A 22,031-nucleotide genomic window follows, 5' to 3' on the forward strand; every position below is an offset into this window, starting at 1 on the left:
CTACCGGCTGCCTGGCAGGTCAGCCAATTAATTTATAGTTCTCTTGTAAAAAGTTCCTGAGATCCTTCTCTTGGCAGAACATTACAGAGTGATAATATCCCAATAAATGTCACCCTTGATCAGCTCAGTTTGCACCCGAACAAAATCTACCCAAGGTCCAGTTTTGCCTGTATATTACATTCTTATTCAACTGATAAATAAGGCAATTCTGAGCCGGAGCGGGAGATTTTACTTTTTAAGGAAAAAGCATTTATTTAGTAAACTGCTACACAAAATACCACAGGAGCAAAGCATCGGTATTGGGAGTTCATCTCGCGACGTCACCAAAACTTAAAGAGTTAAACAGTTAAAGACCGACCCTCCTCAGGTGTCATGTCCTGCAGGAGGAGCTGACGTTCTTATTGATCCGATTTTGGGACAACTTCACAGCTTGAAATAATAGTTTTTATATTTTTAGGCTCTGGGGCTCCCAGACATAGCAAATCATAGCCCATCATAACACTCCTCACATAGTCACCATCTAAGTGCTGTAGTCGGGTTCATCCATGGCACTTAAAAAGGTTAAGGGCGGCACGGTGGCTGAGTGAGTAGCACTTCTGCCTTGCAGCACTGGGGTCCTGGGTTCGAATTCCACCCAGGTCAACATTTGCAAAGAGTTTGTATGTTCTCTCCGTGTTTGCGTGGGTTTCCTCCAGTTTCCTCCCACACTCCAAAATATACTGTTAGGTTGTTTAGATTGTGAGCCCCATGGGGACAGGGAGCAATTTGACATGCTTTTTGCAGCGCTGCGTAATCTGTGTGTGCTATATAAATAAAGAATTATTATTGTTAACGCCACTGATCGGTGTTAACAGTGGGTATAATACAGTAGACACCAACCCTGTATGGAGCCCATGAGCCCTTGTCATACAGGCTTAACATCAGCAAGAAAAAGCAGGGGAGGACTTAGGAGTGGTAAGTACTTGTCAGCTGTACTGCACTGCTCCTGGGTCCTTCTCCTAGAGCAGCTCTGCTCTGGGTCCTGATGCCACCGCATACAACCAGCATGAAACACAGAGCTGAGCGGCACATGGAGGAGAGAAGATGCTGCAGTGCACTGCAGAGAAGAGAAGAAGAGCCAGGAAACAAGAGGTTTTCTATTTGTCGGCTCTGGGGATTTCCAGGATTAATAGTTTTATAATAATAATAGTTTTATGCTCTGGTGGTCTTCAGTATTTGTCTTTTCTGTGAGTCTACAGTATTATTGTGTGGTATGGGGTCTCCAGTATTAGTTTTATGTTCTGGAGGTTCTGGAGGTCTCCAGTATTTTTAGTCTGTTATGGGGTCTCCAGTATTTGTATGCTCTGGGGTCTCCAGTATTATTATCTGCTATGTGGTCTTCAGTATTTGTATGTTCTGGGGGTCTCCAGTATTATTATCTGCTATGTGGTCTTCAGTATTTGTATGCTCTGGGGGTCTCCAGTATTATTATCTGCTATGTGGTCTTCAGTATTTGTATGTTCTGGGGGTCTCCAGTATTATTATCTGCTATATGGTCTCCAGTATTTGTATGCTCTGGGGTCTCCAGTATTATTATCTGCTATGTGGTCTTCAGTATTTGTATGCTCTGGGGGTCTCCAGTATTATTATCTGCTATGTGGTCTTCAGTATTTGTATGCTCTGGGGGTCTCCAGTATTATTATCTGCTATGTGGTCTTCAGTATTTGTATGCTCTGGGGGTCTCCAGTATTATTATCTGCTATGTGGTCTTCAGTATTTGTATGCTCTGGGGTCTCCAGTATTATTATCTGCTATGGTGTCTCCAGTATTTGTATGCTCTGGGGTCTCCAGTATTATTATCTGCTATGGGGTCTTCAGTATTTGTATGCTCTGGGGGTCTCCAGTATTATTATCTGCTATGTGGTCTCCAGTATTTGTATGTTCTGGGGTCTCCAGTATTATTATCTGCTATGGGGTCTTCAGTATTTGTATGCTCTGGGGTCTCCAGTATTATTATCTGCTATGTGGTCTCCAGTATTTGTATGCTCTGGGGTCTCCAGTATTATTATCTGCTATGGGGTCTCCAGTATTTGTATGCTCTGGGGGTTTCCAGTATTATTATCTGCTATGGGGTCTTCAGTATTTGTATGCTCTGGGGGTCTCCAGTATTATTATCTGCTATGTGGTCTTCAGTATTTGTATGCTCTGGGGTCTCCAGTATTATTATCTGCTATGGTGTCTCCAGTATTTGTATGCTCTGGGGTCTCCAGTATTATTATCTGCTATGGGGTCTTCAGTATTTGTATGCTCTGGGGGTCTCCAGTATTATTATCTGCTATGTGGTCTCCAGTATTTGTATGTTCTGGGGTCTCCAGTATTATTATCTGCTATGGGGTCTTCAGTATTTGTATGCTCTGGGGTCTCCAGTATTATTATCTGCTATGTGGTCTCCAGTATTTGTATGCTCTGGGGTCTCCAGTATTATTATCTGCTATGGGGTCTCCAGTATTTGTATGCTCTGGGGGTTTCCAGTATTATTATCTGCTATGGGGTCTTCAGTATTTGTATGCTCTGGGGGTCTCCAGTATTATTGTGTATTCAGTAGGTCTTCAGTATTATTATTTGCTATGGGATCTGCACTATAATAGTCTGCTCTGAGTGCTGTATTTGGTTTCTGGGAGGGGATTCATCGTTGTACTGTGGCGTTTATCATTTCTAGGGTGCTGGTGTTCCCCATTAAAGTTGAGCAGTATGACAATGTGGCCCTTGGATCAGGAACAGAACAGACATTTAAACGAAATTTCAAAATGTTTATTGATTTATTATATGTTTGTGTTGGTCCATTTTATCACGACCCCAACTCTATCATAATTGAATCTACGACTCCAACTCCACAGCCCTGATTTCTCGACCGTTTAGTCTAGATTTATACCACCTACTAGAAAATGCGCCAGAATTTTTCAGGGAATTTCAGGGAATCTTATACCACAACTTTTTTTGGAAAGCCCTGCTTGTTTTCCAATAAGTCCCGAACTCCTGTGTGGCATACAATAAATGAGGTAAAAGCACAAATTGCACCAGAATCCTGGCATATCTTGAATTCTAACTCTGCCCACTGTCTTCTGTGTTAACAAGTTGGAGGGTTGAACAGTGCACGTCACTTATATATATCTGGCCTTTTGTTATTCAGAAGTCACTGATATCTAATCACACATGGCCCAAATGACCGTCTTACTGTAACCCACTATCACTGTATCCTTTGAATAGGTGGATAGTAATTAAACATGGTATAAAATTATGGAGTAACCCATCAGACACTTCTGACAGATTTCACACTAAATGTGTCTGAACAGCCTGCAATGTATGAGAAAACATGTAGGCTGAAGAATACAAACAGCATAGAATTTTGAATTAAAACCCAATTTGCTGATTACATCTATTGCTTTGAATTAATATATATTTTTAAAAAAAGTCTCCTTAGCCTCTAAATCTATGTTTATGCAATACATTTGGAATATCAAATCTGAAAACCTGATCTCATGTTTACATCAATGTCAGCCCTTTAACTCTTATCTGGAGCATCTTTTGTCTAACTTACTTTGTCCTCTCATAGCTGACCGCATTATTTATCCGCATGTAACAGGGTTTGATATTCATTCCTAAACCACATACCAATAGGTTTTACAGTAATAAACGACCTATTATTTACTTGGAGAATACAAAATGACGCGCAAATATGGATTTATGGATGTAGCATAATGGCGATATTGTCTAATGTATCAGCATCTCATCAGAAGATGTATATATAATGATATTAAGACATCACTAGGAAATGGATCAGTTAATAAAACACTTGTGTTTATGTAGAATAAAGCCATGCAGTGTCAATAAAGAGTCTGTGGAGGGTTCAGACAGTCAAATGTGAGAAAATCCATGCATTTATTAGCTAGTGTTAAATCAGGTAAGTACATAAGACTATCTGCAAGCACCGCATTAGTATGTATCATCTTACATACATCAGAATACTTCAAAGCATCATAGTGTGTAGAACAGATCCGAAAACTATTTGGGATAGTTAAATAATACCTTATAGGCATAAATATTACTACCTCTGACCACAAAACCATGAAGATGCCACTTACACGTACACTGCCCGTTTCTATCTGAGCTCCACCTCTTGATTTCAATAGCTCAGACACATTGAGGTTGAGCCACACCAAGAACATTCAATGACTGGGGTAAAAGGGGTATATAATTTTATAATTCAGTGAACTCAACTCAGAAGTTCACCGTTAAGGGTTAGAGGATAGACAACTATTCCTAGGAGCAATTATAGTAAGGAAAGACTTAATCTTTGAGTGAACTTGACAAAAAATTCTAGTTTAAGGGCACCAATGTTTAGAAAATGCAGAATGATCTATAGTAAATATGTCACAGAATAGGAGGAGCTGTACAGGTTGATATATATGAATTTGTGGTAAAGGTTCAATAACTTAGACTTGATTAATTTAAATCTCTTCCCATTTTAAGCTCAAGAGTAGAGATGAGCGGGCTTGAACTTCCTGTTTGGGTTTGGACTTAGGGTGTGCCCCAAGCAACCCGGACATCCTGCAGAATTGGCTACCGAACTGCCAATTCCGCATATTAACACCCTTAGGAACTAGCCATAGCTTTGATTGGCCAGGGATATCCCCTTGGCCAATCCACTGGTTACATGGGGTGCACCCAATTCCCGAACCCAAACTGAAAGTTCAGGTTCATTCATCTCAAGAATACAACAGGAAATCCTGCCACCCACTGGAATGCTAAGAGAAGAAAGCACAGAGACTTTCAACTTAATAAAAGTTACACTATTTTCCCATAAAACTGTATTTGCTCAGCTCAACTATTCAAACAAGTTGGGTCTCACAGGGCACTGACAAAAAAAAAGAAAAAAAAAAAGAATATGGTGCTGAAGACTTGGATCATGCTTTGACTTTAGGATTTTGGGCTGGTAAGGCATGCTACAGAATTATTAGTGTCACAGATTGCCCAAGCTTCAACTAAATATTCTAAATAATCCAATACAGTGGGTGCAATATATATCACTTACCGGAGTGTGAGATTGTTCGGTCAGTTTTTTCTCCCATATTTTTAACCGTTTTTCTCGTTCTTTCAGTTCTTGTTCCTTAAAGCTCAAATCTCGCTCCAGTTTCTTCAACCTCTCCAGTGTTTCCTCAATTTCACATCTACACGATAAAGAACAAAATATTATTCCATATATGTTCGTATAATGTGCAGTCTGATTTACATATACTGTACACTGTATATTCAAACCAGATGGGTGTGGCTTAGGCGGTGCACCAATATTATTCATACAACATTTTTTTTCTCAGCATGCCATTCTTGATTTCTACTGATGTTTGATGAACCATTCTTTTCTTTGTTTTTTTTAACTGATCAGTTGACTGTTGAAAAGAGCCTGTCCTATTTTTCACATTGTATATCCCATAAGGCAATATGTATCCACAAAAAAAACTGCTGAAATTTGTGTACAGTCCATTTTTCCTCCATGATGATGCTGAAGAACCAGGTGTGATGCCTTTTAATTAACATCAACTATTTTTCTTTTGCAGATAAGAAAAAAAAGGAGCAACAGATGCAAATCAGACATGGAAAAAACTGGCTAAGACAAGAAATGTAAACAAATTGGATCCGATTTCAATGGACACGCAATTATAAAATAAGCCCACAGAATTAAGCGTGGCACTGTCCCCGATAAAAACAGCCCAATCGTTAAAGGAAACCTACCACTTGTAGTGGCAGGTTTCCGATGGAAATACCGGGCACCAGCTCAGGGTGAGCTGGTGCCGGAGCTTATTTTAGTTAGTGTTTTAAACCGCGGTATCGCGGTTTAAAACACTTTTTAAACGTTATAGCCGGCGCAGGCAGGTACGCGCTCGGCGCTTACCGTGCGCGCGGCTCTCATTCACTTCCTATGTAGCCACGCGCACGGTAAGCGCCGAGCGCGTACCTGCCTGCGCCGGCTATAAAGTTTAAAAAGTGTTTTAAACCGCGATACCGCGGTTTAAAACACTGACTAAAATAAGCTCCGGCACCAGCTCACCCTGAGCTGGTGCTCGGTATTGCCATCGGAAACCTGCCACTACAAGTGGTAGGTTTCCTTTAAGCCGTAAATCCTCTCTCTTTTTTCACATACAGCTTGTTAGGACACCCACAGATGAGGGAAGGAAATTGATTAAAAAAATATATATATTTACCTCTGAGGCCAGTAATTGGTTGCATCAGTCACATGTACGTTAATAATTTTATAAATGTAATTATCCATCATTGTTTGATTACAAGGCATATGCTTATCTATCCAACGTTGGTTCTCTTAATAGTTTGTAGTTAAGATCAGGATCATTTTAAGAAAAACCTTGTAGGACATTGTGGTCGCCCAGAAAAAAAATTTCTATTGTTGTCTGTGTACTATTTATCATTATTTTAAATAGTAAATTTTGCCTTTACTAATTAAAACAATAATTTGTATAATAATTTTTTTTTACATTGTACATTCTACTTCTGAACATGATTATGAGGGTTTCTATCTTGTCTTGTTATCAGCTTTCAAAGACTTGTAGTCTGTAAATGCCTCTATGGGGTGATTTATTTTTAGTCTAGAAAGCCACTCCTATTTAATTTTTTTGAGGGGAGGTGGGGGTTGTTGTTAAATCTGGCACCTGAGTCTTTTTCTTTTTGTAAATTTTTGCTTAATCCCTTCCAACCTTTTAACTACGTGAGTAGAGGAGTGGAGTTTATTTGAGCCAAAAAGACAACAAATTTACCACCGTTATGCAAAAAAAAAATAGCACATTTTTTTTAAACATCAACATCTGAATTTCAAAGATAAATCAATCGCAAGACTGAAAAACTCGGTCGTGGTGAACTTTGCTGGACGGTTGAAAAAGTTAGGGAAAAAAAAAAGTGAAAATCAACCAATGCAACCAAAATAGTCTTAAAAAGAATTACGAAAAAGAGTAAAAAAAGAATGTGATAAATCCTTCCCATTGACTTCTATAGGAAAGGGTTTTGAATGAGGGTGAGCTATCAATATTCTGAATTATATTATTCTGTTTTATCTGTATGAGGGTGTTACCTATACAGGCAGTCCCTGGGTTACGTACAAGATAGGGTCCGGAGGTTTGTTCTTAAGTTGAATTTGTATGTAAGTCGAAACTGTATATTTTATAATTGTAGATCCAGACAAAAAAATTTTTGGCCCCAGTGACAATTGGAGTTTAAACATTTTTTGAAGTAATAAGACCAAGGATTATCAATAAAGCTTCATTACAGACATATTACAGATGATTATTGCAATCTGGGACTATAGTAAAGCATTCAGAGACTTCACCAGAGGTCAGAGGGGTCTGTCTGTAACTATGGGTTGTCTGTAAGTCGGGTGTCCTTAAGTAGGGGACCGCCTGTATGTATTATTTTTATTCTGCCTGTGATGCTGAGATCAGGAAATGTCAAATTTTAAGGTAAAGTGTCTAGTGCCAAAACTATACATGTAATGTAAAAGAATTTAAAGGATAACATGAAAAATCCCCCAAATGATTTTTGAAATATGGTATGTTAAACATAAAACATGTTTTATTAAGAAATGAAATCTAATCTACAGTAGTCATTGCTTTCTATATACCAATACATATGGGATATAAGGGAACACAGCTACACATGGTGGGTGTGTGAAATAGTTGGTTTAGTTAAAAACAAGATGATTACAAATTTGTAGCAAAGAAGCAAAATAGCAAGAAATCATAAAATTAGCTAATTTATTCTGTGGAACCATTAAATCTTGGATTTGCTCAATGATTTCTATACTCTATATGTCATTAGATAACCTTAGATAACTGAAAACTGTTTTATTAGATATTTAAAATCATAAAAAATGATCCTGATACACTTTTTGTAGCCATTGAGAATAATAGCTTTGTGCGTAGATTTCTACCTACCTTCATCTCTTCTGCATGCAGAACATTTCATTAGCTCCTTTACTATTCTTTCTGTTCAGATGCTAACAAGTCCTGCTTGAAAACATGACCCTAATATTAAGTTATGTGGATTCGGTATTTCATAGTGATGGTTTCACAGTAGACGTCTATTCTCCATTCCGGCATTCATATTAAAGCTAACACAAGTGGGATGATATTTTACATTGTGGGGCATCAAACACTAAACTATAGGACTCAAATAAACACGACTTTTTTTCAGACACTTTCTTATTTCTCTCAGGGAGAATGAATAAACCATATATGGGCAAAGCCCTAACAAAAATGACCTTTTTTTTTATTATACTTTTTATTTTTTTGCAATAAAAGTGGGACAAGAGCACACACAGACCACATGGTAACATATTCATAGCTACAACAAAGAAAAAAACGGCCTTTACAAAGACCAATATTTTTTTATCAGGCAATGCAGAAATATAGATTGGGTTACCGCTAAGAATTAAAATATACCCCACTGGTAACCGGTAGGCGGCCAGCGATGGGAATTGTTCCAGAAATAAGGATCTAAGCCAGCTGATCAAATGAGAAGGAGATGAAATTTTTTTTATACAAAGATTTTGATATCTCAGGTTTCAATTCTACATACTGTTCTTTTGACCTTTTTGTAAGCTCAGAGCAAGCCTACTTTTTTTTTTGGCAAATGCCTCTCTGCTGTCAACATTACAAAACCAGATGGATGGCCACCTATCACTTAAGACAGATTCACTACAGAAGCACAGAACAGCAGAACGGTTTGATCTTACCAAAGTAAAGGCTGAGACGGTGTTGAATCCTCATTAAATAGTACTTACACAATGAAAGGTAAAAAATATAAAGGACCCCCCCCCCCCCCTACACTACACCTTTTACGGTGAAAAAAAAATAACCAATTCCTTTTTTTCCATAGTACACAGAAAATATTTGTTATTTATAAGAAGCTATTACAATTTTTTTTTTCTATGAAGAACTGAGAAACACAAGATGGAAGGAGAAAGTATCAACTGGTAAATGCCGGAATGTTCTAGTAAAAATAACAAAGGTACAAAATACATTACAAAAAAATCCTAAGATTATTTGTTATAATTCAACCAATAGCAATGAGAGCTCTCAACCCACAATCGGAAGAATGAAACAGAGTTCATTACCTATTTATATGACAAAAACACTCCCAGCACAGTGTCTTCCCTTTCGAGAAACAAAACTATTTCCAGGCTAAGCACAAAGTCAAAACAAACTAGAAGTTGCTGAACTCTAAGAAATTGATTTCATCAAGACTGCAATGTCAGTGGATGGAACGTCCAACATAAAAAGGGAGAAAGAGATAAGATTTTGGGATCGGACACGTTCACATCTCGCCCACACGTCTTTACTAATTTTTATGTGGTGAGGTCCATCCACTGACCACTGAGTTGAGCAACTTTTACTTTCGACTTTGACACTACCTGTTAATCTTTTGGTCTTTTTTATTTTTTGAAGCATATGTTGCCATACATTTCAGAAGGTGCAGAGTTCAACTAGACAGTCTTATACTGCAGCAGATTTATCAACCAGCACCAGACACTTCGGGTGCGGAATCTAGTCTAACTTAGAACTGTCTAACCTTAGGACACTTTTTATAAATCTGCCCCAGTGTCTAACTACTACACAAGGAATGCAGCAGTCTAATGCCTGTTCTAATTTCATTGCATTGACAGCTTACTGGATTTGATAAGGATGAGCTATCCTTAGGATAGATCATCAATATCTTTAGCTAGGAAAACCCCTTTTAAAGAAGACTCCTAATTCAGTGACTATTGCATGGTGCAGGGCCTGAAGACAGGAGCATGAGTCATTTTTATTGTATTCCAAAAACCGAGAGTTATGCTCCTCCCAGTAACTAGAAGCTGATGGGCCCCAGTGCAAAGTCTGTGCCAGGCCCTGACTATAATGTATGGTAAATAGTAATAGTCTTCTCATATGGGAAAGTGACACCATAAGGACCCCCTAAACCTCTTGGGCCCTGGTGCGACCGCAACCTCTGCACCCCCTCAAGTTACGCCCCTGGCTCCTCCCTTTAAATCCGGCAAAATATATATTTCAATGACTCGGCTTTGATTGGAATATTCCTTTAAAGAGAGAGCAAACACATATCCATATGTAAAGTTGTGTATGTTATTCCATTCTAAATAATAGAAGCCTTATAGCATTTCGTACGTGCAAGTTTTTGGTAACTGATACCAAGGTCTTCCATTCAGTATAAGGATAAGGTTTCTCCTACTATAATGGAAGAGAACAACAGAAATAAATAATCCTGGAGTGAACCCACACATCTACTAGATTGCTGAAATTGCATTCCTAAACGGCAGATGGAGCAAGAAATTACAACTTCCTCCTAGAGTTCACGAGACTCCGAAATCTTTACAGCAGGTTCTAAACTGGGATCTTTCTATTTATACTCCTGCCATGTGATCGGGCTACAGACCTGCAGTCACTTTTTCCATTTGTATTATTGCAGCTCTTACCTGCAGAACCTCTTTTGTACTACTGATAACTTAGTTTGTATCCTCTGGTCCACAGTCTACGTGTGCAGAGGTTCTGATTCTTCCCCTCATGTTTCACTACAAGCTTTGAATACTTTGGTATCTCTGTAACAGTTTTCCCTGGACTCGCTCCATAGTTTCTTAATATAGCCTGCAGTGGGAAACTTGTGCTACCAATCCCCTGACGATACAGATTGGTTGGTAACGCCTCTTCCTAAATACTTAAAGGAGCAGAAGGGTGGAAGAGTGCGAGTGGAATTGGTTTATTCAGTTATTAGGAGAAAAAAAAAACATAAAGTGGACTTTATAATTATATATTTTAATATTTTTAATGTGCACTCCGTGTTTTACCAATTTGTGCTTTCAAATGATAACTAATAGGGGTTTGTACATGAAGACAGCACAGAAAAGAGGGTACGTGTCTGATCAGGTGATCTTACCATTAGGACCCCAATTGATCTCCCAAACCAAGACCCCTTGTATCCCAGTTACAGTGACACAAGATAATAATAGTTTAATCTATTTCATCTGGTCTCCCGGAGATAGCGCTCCTGCGTGAATTACTTGATCAGTATCCTGCCATAGGGAGCCTTGCTCCATTCACCTGGGACTACAAAGGACCCCTGGACTCTTCACTATTAAAAGTCCTAGAAATCTTGCATGCACAGTCTACTATTTATTTCCTTATCTTTAGATACTAATCTACATACTCAGAGGCAGAACCCCCAATTCTATAGATATATGTTGATATCTGCACATTGGACCTCAAGCAAACAGCTCATTATGTTTAATAAACAACTGGAGATATTACTAATACTACATGGTAAATGTACATCTCATTTTTTTGTGAGACAGAACCATAATGAAAAAATGTCATCTTCAGTTAAAAAAAAAATCACTGAGGTGCGCACTGGACCTTAAAGGGTTATTCCCATGTCAGCAAATAATTGTTATTGTTTGTATAATAAATAAAACAATAACATAAATAAATCTAAATAAATTAGTATAATTGTAAAGTGATACAATTTTCCACTATACTTTCTGTATCAATTCTGCAAGGTTTTCTAGATCTCTGCTTGCTGTTATTCTATCGAGTTATTGTTTACTTCCAGTGGACAGAAATCTGACCATGGTCACACAGGTGCCCGGCTCCTAATATGACACAGCTCTGATTACTCTCCATGATACTACCGAGCCGTGCACCTGTGTGACCATGGACAGATTTGTGTCCATTGGAAGAAAACTTAGAAGCTTTCTATAGATTGACAGCAAGCAGAGATCTAGAAAATCGTGAGGGATTGATACAGAAAGCGCATTGGAAAAATTTCCAATTTTTCACCATGCAATAAATAACAGTAATTTGCTAAAATTTGAATACCCCTTTATCTCTATTTACCCCCTTTACATCAGGGGCAAAATAGTGACAAACCTAAGGCACAGAACCTATAAAAAAAACCATTCATGGTACCTCCCTTTTCCTTCATAGAATAGGATTGCGCCAGCAATGCAATGCTCATGTTAAATTACACCACTGAGGATCAAGTTTTTAAGGCAAAAAAAATACCTACCTCCACTCAGCTTTATTATGCAAAAATGAGTTGCACTGGTCTGGCAGCTTGCTGTCATTGGACATAGACTCCAAGTTTGAGATAATCTGTTTAAATGATGGTCTTTTCTAGAAAACATAAGTGTAAATACAATGTGAATTCTACCCTGTACAACAATTTGCTTAGGGCCATTTGTGGCCTGTGTTATGCTGATCATGTGGGGGCCAGGCGGTAGACTCCTACCGATCATATATCGATGGCCTAACCTAAAGATAGGCCAGTAATATAAAATACTGGACAACCCTTTTAATGTGCATTTTTTTTCACAAAAACACTAAGTGAAAAACTGCAGCAGCACCTCCCTCCTCTCCCCTCCCTGACTTCTGTTACCTCTTTAGATATTATATATTTTATATATTTCTTATAAAAGAGTTTTACAGAGAACCCTTAGGTTTGCTGTGACACAATATAGTACAGTATAATGTAGGTAATAGTGTTTTACAGAAATAAAAACATAATTCAGTGACTGCATTTTATACAATGATATAGTACATGCTGTGATAATAACAATGATACAATTAAGACAGTTCATAGCCTGCAATTTCTGGAGATTAACAATAGCACAGTAACACAAAGCAATATCACGATAAGCTATGGCAAATAACAAACACAGATATATATATAATTTACAGAGGTTATCCAGGGAATCCCAAATTAAAGGCTGAGTTCTGCTACAAAATCTGGACCTCCAGAAGGGTCACATGTGCAGTAGATTCTTTCGACCACCTATTGCTACTCATTTTAATGGTCAAGCCAGTAGCCTTTTCCCTACTCTTTCCATACATTGGCTGTTACAGCGAGAGAAGGTCTAACTTAAAGGGGTTGGCCACTTTACCTCATGTTTTTGTAATGTGTGTGTAAGTACGGTGGGAAGGATATTAGGTAATCTACCAATATACATCTATTAAATGTTCTGCTCCGCTTTCTTGGTATGTAACAGGAGGCTTCACTTTTCATATTAAGAAAGCGGAACAGAACATTTAATAGATGGATATTGGTAAATTACCTAATACCCTGTCCCCCACACTTACACACACATTACAAAAACATGAGTGGCCAACCTCTTTGACTACTATAATGTGTAAGTCAGAGAACCCCACCAAGCATCATATATAACAAAAGGGCTTCAGAAGCCGTTAATTATGTAACCCATTGTCAAAACCAATCCAGAAGTGCGGGTTCCAAATAAAACCTCAATTTCGAATTCCTGAATAACCCCTTTAATGAGCTCTGGTACTACTATTACTACTGCTATTATATCTATATACAGACTAATAGTAAAATTGTTGTATCTCATGCACGTTGATGAAACCACAGCAGCCATACAACCTGTGTGTAAAGTTTATGGGTGCTATACAAGAGAACACATTGGGGCACATTTACTTACCCGGTCCAGTCGCGATCCAGCGGTGCATTCTCCGACGAGGATTCAAGTCTTCCGGGATTCACTAAGGTCGTGCACCCGATATCCACCAGGTGTCGCTGCTGCTCCGAGGTCCGCCGGAGTTCACCTTCTTCATCGCGGTGTATGGGAGTGCTGTTCTTGCTACAGGTTTTCCGACGGCCACGCCCCCCATTTCTGTTGCGTGAAAGCCGGCGCCCATGCGCCACAATCCGATCGCGTGCGCCAAAATCCCGGGGCAAATCGGAAATATTCGGGAAACCCTACAAAAATGTGCGATTCAGACCCTTAGTAAATGAGCCCCATTGTCACAGAGATCTTTCAACACTGGGAGAACAAAAATATCATACTTGCAACTTTACTTGGATGTAAAAATCCCATATCTGGAGCCTTTCTCTGGCTTGAGAAAGGCTCCAGATATGGGAGATGAAATGTAGCACTTTTGGAATAAAAGAATTCCTTTTTCACAAGAACTTGGAGTGCCACCATTTTTTGACTTTTATATGTGAAAGGATTTAACAAACCTGAAGGTTGAGCACCTGATTTTTTTCTTAACTGGTGCAGCTGAATTGTTTTAATTTTTCTTTACTTGGATATAGATATAGATTCAAGATGAATGTAAGTAGTTTTACGAAGGTTATATTGCTAACTATAAAAACAATCAATAAAGTTTTCAGATATTAAAAAATTGTATTAATTAGGTACCTTAGCCTCAGCTTCCCAGCACAGGCGCATCAATTCTGCAAAACTTCTCGGACAGGAGCTGGGAATGGTCAACCTCTGAAACAAGAAATAGAGGAAGTTTTGCATCTGTTCATTGGTTTACAGAAAAACACATATAGAGAAATGCTAAAAATGAACGTTTTGAGGATTCCACTACAATTAGAACTACATATATGTAGCTTCTTCTCTGTAATGGACCCATAAGTGAGTCATTTTTAGCTGTCAGATAGTTAATTCACAGTAACATCTAGATAACACATAAAAGGCCTTTATATCACAGTCAAATTTTTGGATTGGCTGGTTGGCTGCTAATCTGTCTGTATATCCTGGTCTCACAGCCGAACTCAAACCCCAAACTTTTTACAGTTATCAAAGGTGTCTGTAATGAAGCTTTATTGTTAATCCTGGTTCTTGTCACAGAGTCACAATTGTCACAGAGACCAAAAAACATTTGGCTGGAGCTACAATTATAAAATATACAGTTCTGATTTGCATACAAATCTCAAAATCTCTTGTATGTAACCCGGGGACTGCCTGTACAGTGAAACCTTGGATCACAAGTAACTTGGCCTGCAAGACAAGTTTTGTAAGACAAGCTTGCATTTTACAAAAATTGTGACTTGGTTTACGAAATTTCCTAATACAAGCATTATGCGATCTCACCCCACCCTCTATGGTACTGTACCTCCCGCTCTCACAAAATTGTATAACACAATATTGAAGAAGCAGAAAAAATAAGGGGCCAGATGTTATACTACACAAGACTAAATATTTTGGGGTGTGGAACGGATTGTCAGTGTTACAATGATTTCCTATGGGAAAACTTGATTTGATATAAGAGAATGGATTTCCAAAACAAATTATGTTCGTAATCAAATTATTAAAGAAAGTTGATCTCCACTAGAGATGGCTGATCCTTTTTTGAGGTTTTTGCCTACCTAAAGATTTACATTCCCCTTTCTTCTCTCTCATTCACATCTTATTCCATATCTTAGCTGATAGTGAAGCGATTCTATAATCCTTTATATTACAATGACATATGTTATAATATTTACAATAGCTGCGTTCATATAGATTTGCCATATGTACCGAAAAAGTGCAAATGTATCCCGTTCCCCCGAATCAGCCCTCAGTCAGGGTATTACATATCTTTTGATATTTGATATATATATTTTTTTTGTTCCTTTTCTATATGAAATAGACTTTTTACTATTCTATAAACAGGCATCCAGTAAAAATGTACATCATGGGGGGAGCCATGATTAAGGGCAAGTGTTGTGCCGAAATGCGTCGTCTAAAATGTGTATTTTCCAAGAATATGTAGTCATTTCAGTACAGTAAAGCCAGTTCTCAAGTTACGACATGAAGGATGAGATGGAGTTTTGTGCGATTTATAAGGCCTATAGAGCATTGGATGCATCTATCACATGTATACATTGGAATCCCATATAAAGGCACCATTTTGAAAATAATTAAAAATAATGAAAACAATATATATATATTTTTTTTTTGTATAATTTACATCATGAAATGGAGAATTTGTCAATTAAATAGGGGTACGTAGATCAATCAGACCTGACAACAGGTCTTTATTTTATACCTAGTTAGAGAGATAAACATGGTACTGACAGACATTTGTATGGGAGTCGGCTTGAATAATAAATTATATTGGATGGAAATAAGCTGACATTTTTGCTTTATGTCCCTTTTTTGGGATATTTGGGGTTATATATATACTACAATGCTTGATGGTGTTTTTTATGATAATATTCTTAGAATTTTTTCACAGTTATGAACAAACTAGTACTGTGCTCCCTCTGATCCAGTTAATAGATTGCCAGGAATAATACTACATTATTACAGGCAGAAAAGGTTCATCTATAAGACATAATCATAATAAAAGATCTGGGTTGCTATGACGCACAGTGTGTTACCTTTTATTATATATATTTATATACAAACAATTCATAATTGGAAATAGTAAACTGTAAGAGAAAAACTATATATTTCCAACATTTTAGACCTTATATTATAGTATATAGACTTACAAAGTAAATTCCGCTGCATGTGGAGCACATAATAGATTAGGACTACCAAAGTCTTTCCTTTGTGACTGCCTGACATTCACACAGTGAAGGTCATTGATAGTTGGTTTTTTAAAAAAGGTATGAAAAAAACAAAACAAAAGCCCATGGCAACCAATGAGTATCTTGGTTTTCTATTCTAGCTAAAGTCTCGTTGGCTTTCATATTCAAAAATTTTTCCACACCTTGTACCGAATGCAGAAAAGGTCTTGGCTTAAAATGGCCGCTCAAACATGACTTTAAACTGTGACAGTGGAATAATGTAATACCTAAAATGACCACTGTATTAATGTGAGTGCAATAGATTTTTAAAAAATCATCGTGCTGCACATAAATCTCAGAGAAGGGGATATAAAAAAAAAAAAAGAAAAGAAAAATCGGATAGATTCGCCGTCTGATTTCTCTAGCATAGGAAGTGTTTACACCACTAAAGACTTTATTCAATGGAAAGCTTTGAGGAGGAACCTTGCCGTTCAGCCGCAGCCTTGCCAATACATGTTATGAACATACCTTTAATGTGGAGTTGAACATCCTGCGGGAGGCTAAACTGTAATTTTCTTTATTTTTTTTTCTTCTTTTATTTTTGAAACTCTCATCTAAAGTGACAGCTTCTTGTAGTAAAACGTCTCCTGCTGGGAGAGTTAAGTTGAAGTAGCTGAAGGTCTCTCACTGAAATATCAACTCCTGGCCAGTAAAAAGATGCCCAAAATCGCGGGAGACGGAGTTAAAATGGTCCCCTACCTTGGACGCAATGGCTCCTTTCATCACGAAGAGCAAACCCCCAGGTTACCCTATTGAGACTGAGAAACTAGTACAGTAGTTCTACGATATTTGATCTACAGCATCACGATGTGAAGCCGCAACAATTAGATGTAAAGGGTCCATTCATGAAGAATAACATCACTTTGACCCTTTGTGTTAGCTCCTACTGGTAATCTTTCCATAAGCGTTGAACTTACTTTCAATTTGAAGAAGATGAAAAAGTCTTTTGCAAACCCCCAATACTGTTTTCATATCTATCAACTGTATCTGAGCAAGAAAAAGTCGCCTTACCTCATTTTTTTCTACCACGAGCCAAGCCACTTGCAGTCCTTCCAAGCCTTTAAATGGAACTTCTCTAGTTAACATTTCCCATAAAACCTAAAGAAAAAAAAGCATCAACACAATTTAACACCTAAATTGTATATTTGATCTACACAACTGTGTAACATTCTAAAAACATATGGAAATTAGTTGACGTTTCAAAAACTTAAATATTTGAAATTACTTAAATTAAAATTAAAGACAAACACATAAATTAACGAAAAATGAACAAACTTAATTTAATCAGTTTTATATTATGTCAAAATAAAATATAATTGCACAGAAACAAATTAAATTACACATACAATGAGTAGATAAGATAATGGTAAGAGCATGTTTATGTTAAGTTAATTTGTTAGATTAAATATATTTATTTTATTACCAATATAGCACAATACAAATCGAGCATTGAAAATGTCATCAAGACTTAAGAAAAAAATTTTTTTTTTCAATATTAATCATAAACATCTTTAAAGGGAATGGATAGATGAAAACTATGGTAGGTAAAATCTACTTTTGGTCACAATACAGAACTATGTCAATCAAAAAGAAGAAATACAAAAATGTTTTAGTACGACAGTAGTAGACTTGTTGTTCCGTGGTCTGAAAACTTCTTACTACGACTTTCAATCACTTGGATTTCTAACAATACATGTGATGTGCCTCTTAGTCAAGTTTTCCAAAGATGTTGTTAAGTAGAAAGGTTTATAGGATAAGTTTTATTTAAACAATTCATTAAAATTCCTTAAAAAACAATTCAAGTAACAGTATGATCAATGATTTCAATATATTTATCTCATTCATATGATGTGACTACTTCACCAGTAATGGTCAATTCTGATTTAATAATTCCACCAATAAAAAATAAGGATGTTCAACTGTCACCAGCTGCCTTCTATTTCAAGTTTAGCTCATTTTATTAACATTATTTAATATTAATGAAATAAAGAATAAAATCCACTAACCACACCATAGGAGTACGTGTCACATGTCTCAGATACTGGAAGACTCTGGATTACTTCTGGTGCCATCCAAGGAAACGTCCCTACAAGGGACATATGAGTTGTGTGGGAATGGAACTTTGAGGCACCAAAGTCACAAATCTAGAACAAAAAAGAAATTCTTTAGAGGGCATTTTTTATTTAACAACGGGAGGTTTTTGAAAATCTTCAGACACACTTCTTGGCTTACCTTTAGTACTCCATCGAAGGTTATTACAACTAGAGAAAAGCAAAAAAAATTGTATAAATATTATTAAAAAAATATATACAAGGGCATGTACTTCTAGTTAATTACAAGACTGGAAATGCAAGATAACAAGATGACAATTACCTAACAATTCAAAAAGAACTGTGCTGTATATTTGCTGACGTAACACTTTGAATTTCAAAGGTTCCTTTTTCTACCAAAGTGGAAACTACTTTTGATGGCTTCGTATTATGAGGTTCTAAATCCTCTAAGGCTAGATCAAAGAGGTTTCCACATTGTGGCCGCTTTGGTGACCAACTGATTGTCTCCATATAGAAGAAGAAAGTACCATCCTTGCAATACAAGGTTAATTGGAAAATTCGATAACAGAAGCCACTCTGCCCCAGTTCATCTCTTTTCTACCTCAAATAGAGGTACATGTACAGGAGTTGTCTTCATGCACTCTTTTAAACAACCATTTTAGGTGCTCTGACTTGCTATTACACACTACATCAAAATGTGGGCCTTAAAGGACACCTGTCATCTACAACAAGGATAATAAACACTACTCACCCACCACGGGTGAGTGTCCAGGGCTCTCAAGTCATTTCCTGGTACAACATCTCCAAACCCCACCCTCCCAGGGCCAGAATTGTTCCCTGTCCATTCTGCGCCAATAATTTCAATTTTCACTCATTAACCAGGTTGGTTACACCCACCGCTTCCCTCTTCCGCCCACTGCTGCTGAGATCTCGTCTTCAGATCTCGTGCACGGCACATGCACAGCAGCGGAAGGAGACTCGAGGAAGAGGTCAACACAGGTGGACAGCAGTGATCAAGCCGGAGACTTCAGGACCGAGGATAGTGAAAAGGTGGTAGGAATTAGCAGAAGATGGGAGTGGCCACTTAGGAGAGGACGGTTTAGCATGATGATAAAGTCAGCCAAGTATAGCACTGTATCACTTAAATTTGGCAAATAGTCCACATAAAAGACTAAAGATAATGGAAACCCTTTAACCCTTTGGGGCTCATCTCTTTTCTGTTTTTGCATTTCTCTCTGATTACTCCCCACCTTCCAAAAAACACAACTTTTCATTTACAGAAGGGACTTGTTTTCTTCAAGACAAAATGTACATTTTAGTGGCATCACCTAATATTCTGTGCAGTGGAAAGATGGAAAAAAAAATACATATGCGTTGAAAGGTTGAAAAATCGCAATAGCGCAATAGTCTTTCGCTATGTGGTCCAAGTGATGCCTCCACTTTATTCTTTGGGTCAGTAAAATCATAGAAATACCAAATTTATATAGTTTTGTTATGCCTTAATACCTTTAACAAAATTTAAATAAAGACATTGCAAAATAATTTTCTCTGTATCGTCTTTTGAGTAAATGAGTAAATTAAAAATACCACTTTAAATTAAGTATAAAAAAGACAGATCCGTGATATTTGCCAAATGAATATTTTGCTTTGTGTTTGTGTAGAAAAGAACAACTTGTAAGAAATAAATTTATATTGGTAACACTTCTGTAGCGCTGTCATAACACATGCACAAAACACTGAAATAAATGATACTTTACCATTTCTAGACTTGAGATCCCGGTGTATTACGCGGATTGGGGCTTCCATGTGTAAGTAATGCATTCCTGTACACAGAGGGAAAAGAACATCGTGAACCAATTATTTCCGAAAAACTATTTTTACACAGTTGGTTACTATCACAAGTGGTCATTTGCCAACTTCTTTTGTGAGTAAGGACCACTGTGATAGGATTAGGTTTAGTCCAGTTTAAAGGACATCTACCATCAGGATTATGGATTATAAACCAAGTACACTTACATGCTGGTGTGTGCCCCCTTTGCCAGGATCAGCTATTCTTTAAGCTTTTTAGGTCTTTGTTTTTATGAAAAAAAGGCTTCAAAATGAGCCTAAGGGGCTCCACGCTCCATAGAAGTTAATGGAGCCTGGAGCCCCTCAGGCTCATTTGCATAGCTTTAAAAGAATATTTTCTTAGAAATCGAGGGTATAAGAAGTTAAAAGAAGGGCATATCCTGATAAAGGGGACACACACCAGCATGTAGGTGTATTTGGTTTATAATCCATGATACTGATGTTAGATTTCCTTTAAATACAAAAACACATATAGTAGAGATAACTTGGGAAATTAAAGGGGTATTTACCTGATAAGTGCTATCAGGCAGAACCGCCTTAGTTCATTGGGAGCTTTACTTATTTATTGTAGAATAGCATGTAACTTGGTTTGGGATTTGAGTTTTTTTGTATGTTCTTATTGTTTTTACGCCATATCTCTAGGATTACCAGGAAGTTTCTTATGCCTGGTGTCGGACCTAAGGGGATGCTAAAGTCAGGCCTGGCAGCATTCGCCAAAGTCTGCATGGTGTTAAGTGATATCAAAGAAGGGACGTCAATTGAGCTACTTTTCCTGTTATAAAATGCTAGAATTGGTCCTGGCATGTATAATACCCGTGAGAGGTTCATGTTGTTTACTTTTTAAACCTGAGTGATTTAGTGACTTTTTGGGAAAGACGCAAATATCTCCAACCACACAACATAGAAAGTTGCAACCAAACATGAAGACCATTATGAATCAGTTTTCTTGTACTTTATATCGGACATAAGAATGACCTAATAAGTGCGCCAAAAATAACATATTTTTCAGACACTAGGAGGACCTGTCACCCATAAAAAAGGTACTAGGTCATAGTGCTACCTGAGATGTAGCAATGTTATCGGAGGAACCCTCTGATAAAGATAGCAGACACTGCTGCGCTGTACAATAGGAACGCCAGACTGCACTCAAATCGGCCGTCCGTATTCATAAGGGGCTGGTCCAAGGCACTGCTTCTCCCCCGGACCACCCCTCCCACTCCATAGGCCGGCGGTGACTGCCAGGCTTCATCCGGCCCCCTCATGAATACACCCAGCCGTTTTGAGCGTGGTCTGTTCTAGCACCAGTAGCCGGTTACTTTCGTAAGAAGCTCCTAGTGCCCTTTTTATAGGTGACAGGTTCTCTTTAAGATGCACCTAAGATGCACCCCAAATTTCTCATGCAAAAGAAGGAAAACTATATTTAACACCACTTAAAAATCCCGGTTGGTCACACACAAGCACAACACACACAGCACTGCTACATTCATTCACTTGTCAGAGGTCAGCTTCATCCATTACACACACAGCTCTGCTTCACTGATTCTTTCACACAGAGCTCTGCTACATTAATTTGTTCACACACAACTCTGCTAAATGTATTTACTACCACACTTCTACAACTTTATTCACTCTCTTTCTCACACACACACACACACAGCTCATCTAGTCCCATCTGTAAGTTCTCCTGTGGCTTCTCTGGCACTATCCCCTGGCAGCACGAAAGGATTTAAAGCGAAAATGTCA

The 22,031-nt window shown here is 37.8% G+C and overlaps 1 protein-coding gene across 3 annotated transcripts in view; it reads right to left on the reverse strand.

Moving 5' to 3' along the window:
* MAP3K20 (mitogen-activated protein kinase kinase kinase 20) overlaps positions 1 to 22,031 on the reverse strand; it is a 116,075-nt gene that overhangs the window by 46,756 nt on the left and 47,288 nt on the right. For all 3 annotated transcript variants that reach the window (XM_072121703.1, XM_072121702.1, XM_072121705.1), the window contains exons 5-11: positions 20,198 to 20,263; positions 18,622 to 18,650; positions 18,396 to 18,533; positions 17,401 to 17,487; positions 14,246 to 14,320; positions 12,100 to 12,206; positions 5,072 to 5,207 (exon numbers count right to left, since the gene is read on the reverse strand). In XM_072121703.1, the coding sequence (XP_071977804.1) occupies positions 5,072 to 5,207; positions 12,100 to 12,206; positions 14,246 to 14,320; positions 17,401 to 17,487; positions 18,396 to 18,533; positions 18,622 to 18,650; positions 20,198 to 20,263 (638 nt within the window). The remainder of the gene's footprint in view (positions 1 to 5,071; positions 5,208 to 12,099; positions 12,207 to 14,245; positions 14,321 to 17,400; positions 17,488 to 18,395; positions 18,534 to 18,621; positions 18,651 to 20,197; positions 20,264 to 22,031) is intronic.

The sequence above is a fragment of the Engystomops pustulosus genome, chromosome 8 (genome assembly GCF_040894005.1).
Source record: "Engystomops pustulosus chromosome 8, aEngPut4.maternal, whole genome shotgun sequence".
Taxonomy (NCBI): domain Eukaryota; kingdom Metazoa; phylum Chordata; class Amphibia; order Anura; family Leptodactylidae; genus Engystomops; species Engystomops pustulosus.